Source organism: Portunus trituberculatus, chromosome 45, assembly GCF_017591435.1.
Source record: "Portunus trituberculatus isolate SZX2019 chromosome 45, ASM1759143v1, whole genome shotgun sequence".
Taxonomy (NCBI): domain Eukaryota; kingdom Metazoa; phylum Arthropoda; class Malacostraca; order Decapoda; family Portunidae; genus Portunus; species Portunus trituberculatus.
Window position 1 is genome coordinate 12,503,317 of NC_059299.1, and position 5,000 is coordinate 12,508,316.

At 39.3% G+C, this 5,000-nt stretch overlaps 2 protein-coding genes across 2 annotated transcripts in view; one reads left to right on the top strand and one right to left on the bottom strand.

Moving 5' to 3' along the window:
* The window catches only part of LOC123519301 (oplophorus-luciferin 2-monooxygenase non-catalytic subunit-like), an 85,689-nt gene that overhangs the window by 43,635 nt on the left and 37,054 nt on the right, over positions 1-5,000 (bottom strand). The gene's annotated exons all lie outside the window — the stretch shown is intronic.
* The window catches only part of LOC123519304, a 36,554-nt gene that overhangs the window by 6,223 nt on the left and 25,331 nt on the right, over positions 1-5,000 (top strand). The window contains 2 exon segments of the mRNA XM_045280474.1: positions 3,971-4,037; positions 4,490-4,540. Of these exon segments, the coding sequence (XP_045136409.1) occupies positions 3,971-4,037; positions 4,490-4,540 (118 nt within the window).

The window sequence follows — 5,000 nt, forward strand, 5'->3', positions numbered from 1 at the left end:
AAAACAGGCTATGGATAAATATGCAGCAAAAATAATCACACACACACACACACACACACACACACACACACACACACACACACACACACGAAGACCGCCACATGACAAACTGGCAGTAAAGAGTGGGGAGTGGGGGAGAGAAGAATGAAAAGAATGAAGTAAATAAAGAAAGAAAGGAGGCGGGGAAAAAGTGATACAAGAAGAAAAATGATACACACACACACACACACACACACACACACACACACACACACACACACACACACACACACACACACACACACACACACACACACACACACACACACACACACACACACACACACACACACACACACACACACACACAGAGCAAGAGTCACAGCATCGCCAATGAAGAAAACATTGAGCTTTACTTCATAGAAAAAAAAATAAAAAAATATTACGTAACTGAACGAACCTAAATAAAAACAAACGAAAAAAAAACTCGAATAAAACGAGACTGAATAAAAATAGCGAACGAGAGACAGAAGAAAAATAGAAAAAAAAAAAGCCTTCCTCCTAAACTGCATTTCAATATAAAAGCTACAAAATACTTAAATAAATATTGAGCCGATGACGATGAGATACAAATAGACGGATGGACACAGTGGCGGCCAAAACAACAGTAACCAAATGATCAGGTTACAACGCAGCTACTCACCAACCAAGAGAGGAACCAGGGAGAGTGGGGAGTGTATCTTATCCACCCTCTCTCTCTCTCTCTCTCTCTCTCTCTCTCTCTCTCTCTCTCTCTTCCTCATTCTACTCATATTCTCTCTCTCTCTCTCTCTAGTCTTATCTTCCTCATTCAACTCATATTATCTTAACACACACACACACACACACACACACACACACACACACTCTCTCTCTCTCTCTCTCTCTCTCTCTCTCTCTCTCTCTCTATCTATCTAGCCATTAATCTATCTATTTATCTATCTATCTATCTATTTACCTACCTCTTTCTTTCTCTCTACCTTATTTTCTTCATTCCGTTCATTTTATTCTCTCTCTCTCTCTCTCTCTCTCTCTCTCTCTCTCTCTCTCTCTCTCTCTCTCTCTCTCTCTCTCTCTCTCTCTCGCTGACTTAAGCCTTCCACTTCCCTCCTACATATATTCATCTCGTTGCCTGAGCCTCGCATCACATCACCACCTGCCGCACACCCTCGCATCGCCATCTGTTTGTCAAAATCCTAACTACTTTCAATGCTGCCGATCACAAGTACTGATAAGAGTGGTTGCATCTTCAGTTAAATCTTACTAACTTAAACTGACCCTTTGACTGTCACTTAGTTCACCTTTACTTGTTCTACAGCAAAATGTACTCTTTTTCATCGATGGTTCTCGTGTTGTTTATAAAGACTGGATATTGCTTCTCGTGTGGCTTAATTTAATGCTTCGTATAAGTTAGAGTTGGCTAATATTCTCAATTCTCATTCCCTTTTTTCTGGTGTACTCTGGAACTCCCTACCTCTTTCTGTGTTTTCCCTAACCAAATGTTTCGAATAAGTTTGAGTTGACTAGTATTTTCGATTTTTCATGTTCATTTTTTCCTGGTATACTCTGGAATTCCCTACCTGTATCTGTATTATCCCCAACCAAATGTTTCGTGTCTATGGTAGTTAATTAGTATTCTCTGTTTTTAGTGCTCTGGTTTCTGGTATACTCTGAAACTTCCTACCTGCTTCTGTATTTTCCCTAACCAAATGTTTCGTGTCTGGTAGAGTTAACTAGTATTCTCTGTTTTTCATGCTCTTTTTTCTGGTATACTCTGGAATTCCGTACCAGCTTGTTTTATCCCCCAACCAAATGTTTCTTATTTAAGGCAGAGTTGACTAGTATTCTCTGTTTTCATATATTTCTTCTGGTGTACTCTGGAACTCCCTACCTGCTTCTGTATTCCCCCAACCTTCCTATGGTTTAAATTCTTTGAAGAGGGAGGTTTCAAGACACTTATCCTCCAACTTTGGGTAAACCGTTCGGCTGTTGTTTGGGAAATGGCATCTCATTGGGCTTTTTATTCTTTTCTTTTTCTTTTTTTTCTGTTTTTCTTGATTTCCTTTCTGTTGTTTTGTACCAAAGCCCTTTTTACATCAAACAAAGAAAAGAAAACAAAACAAAAACATCAACATTGAAAAAGGAAATGAGAGGAAATAAGGAAGAAAAATCAAACACACAGCAAATAAGAGATGAAAAGAAATAATAAAAGAAAACCAGGAAGGAAAGATGAATAGCAGTTAATTAAGTAAAAGAGAGAAAAATTACTCTTTCTTTCTCAGAAAATAATTACTTTTTTGTGAAGAAGTTAGAACTGAATGATGAAAGAATGGAAATTAAAAGTTATAGTAAAATTTTAGGGATGAAGGACAAGGATTACTTATTATTATTATTATTATTATTATTATTATTATTATTATTATTATTATTATCATTATTATTATTATCATTATCATCATCATTATCACTACTACTACTACTACTACTACTACTACTACTACTACTACTACTACTACTACTACTACTACTACTACTACTACTACTACTACTACTACTACTACTACTACTACTACTACTACTACTACTACTACTACTACTACTACTACTACTACTACTACTACTACTACTACTTCATTCTTCTTATTGTTTTTAATATTTTAAGTTGGTATGAAGAGAACAAGTAGAGTCCGTCCCTTTCTCTCTCTCTCTCTCTCTCTCTCTCTCTCTCTCTCTCTCTCTCTCTCTCTCTCTCTCTCTCTCTCTCTCTCTCTCTCTCTCTCTCTCTCTCTCTCTCTCTCTCTCTCTCTCTCTCTCTCTCTCGTCTGCAAGGGTACGGCAATATTTCTTCCTGCTGATGGGGACAATGAAAGTAATGGAGATGAGAGAAGAAGCTGAATGTAGTAGTAGTAGTAGTAGTAGTAGTAGTAGTAGTAGTAGTAGTAGTAGTAGTAGTAGTAGTAGTAGTAGTAGTAGTAGTAGTAGTAGTAGTAGTAGTAGTAGTAGTAGTAGTAGTAGTAGTAGTAGTATTTAAGTATCTCTCTCTCTCTCTCTCTCTCTCTCTCTCTCTCTCTCTCTCTCTCTCTCTCTCTCTCTCTCTCTCTCTCTTCCATCTTTCTAAAATGTATCCTTTCATCTCCTTCCCTTCGTATTTCCCTTTTTTATCTTACCATTTTCTCCTTCCTTCCTTTACTACATCCATTATCCTTCCCGTCTCTTCCTAAATTGTGTCTTCTCTCTCCTTACTCCACATCTTCCTACTTTCCGTCAGTTGTCTTTCTTTTGCGATCCATATTCACCCTCCTCCCTTCCTTCCTTCCTTCTCTCATTCCTTTCTTTCTATTCCTCTTTCTCATTTTCCTTCTCTCCTTCTCATCTCCCTAAAATCACTTCCTTTCATCTTTCATCTTCTTTTCTCTTCTATGGCTCTCCTTTATCTTACTCTCTCTCTCTCTCTCTCTTCTCATTTATCACCTTTCGTTTATTGGCACACTTATTCTCTCTTCCCTATCTTCTCTCTATTTTTTTTCCATTGGTCTCACCTTCCTACCTTCTCTCCTTCCCTCCCACTTCATTTCCTCCCCTTTTTGTTCTCCTTCTATTCTGTTTCCATCTTTCCCACTTTCCTATCTTCTCCCCCATTTCTTTTCCTCCCATTTTTGTCATTCCTTTCCTTCTTTCACTCTCCTATTTTTGTTTCCATCTCTCCCACTTTCCTACCTTCTCTCCTTCCCTCCCTACTTCTTTTCTCCCATGTTTGTCATTCCTTCCCTTCTTTCTCTCACTATCTTCATCCCTCGCATTTTCCTACCTTCTTTCCATCCCTCCGATTTTTTTTCCTCTAATCCCAAAGTTTTTACCTCCCTCGCTCCCTTCCTGCTTCCTTATTCCCTTACCCAACGCTCCCTTCCCTTACTATCATCTACTTACTGCCTCGCTCCTCCCCCACACACAGGCTGCCGTGGGGCGTGTCACCCTGCCTCTTCTGGTGTTGCTGGGGACCTGTGCGCCATCCCAACAAGGTAAGTGTGGGGAGATGGATGGGGGTAAGGGAGAAGGGGAGGGAGGTTAGGGAAGGAAGGAGGGAAGGTAGGACAATGAACAAGTTTTGTGTTTTTTTTATTATTATTTTAGTAACTTTGTTTTGGGTTTGTTCTGTCTTTCTTTATTTTTTTTTCTCTCTCTCTCTCTCTCTCTCTCTCTCTCTCTCTCTCTCTCTCTCTCTCTCTCATTTCTCTTGCTCATTAACTCTCCACGCCACATTACCTTACTTTACGTGCCTCTCTCTCTCTCTCTCTCTCTCTCTCTCTCTCTCTCTCTCTCTCTCTCTCTCTCTCTCTCTCATTTATCTTACTCATAAACTCCACGCCACATAATCTTACTTTGCATTCATCCCCACCTCCTCCTCTCTCTCTCTCTCTCTCTCTCTCTCTCTCTCTCTCTCTCTCTCTCTCATTCGTTTGTCTCATTACAGCGACGATTGGTGACGGGCGTGTGAGTCTCTACACTGGACGACCAATCAACGGTGAGTATCTGAGAGAGAGAGAGAGAGAGAGAGAGAGAGAGAGAGAGAGAGAGAGAGAGAGAGAGAGAGAGAGAGAGAGAGAGAGAGAGAGAGAGAGAGAGAGAGAGAGAGAGAGAGAGAGAGAGAGAGAGTATTTAGTTGTATATGTATTATGTTCTGAGTATGTACACGCAATAACTGTATATTCTTACTTCTGTGTGGCTTAATGTAGTACTGTAGGTGAAAGCGACATATACTTTCATTAATTGTACCTTGGTTTGCTCAGGACGGTTCAGGATAATCAATGCAGATTAGTTATTGATTTCGTTGTCATTCATTCAAACAAGATTTTTATTCATTTTCTTTTTTAGTTCAACAAATTTCATTACAATCACGTAATAGTCTCAAGCAGTGATATTAACTAGGATATTTACTACAGGCCTGTCAAAAACAACATATTTAACGAGCCCAGCCTTCAAAT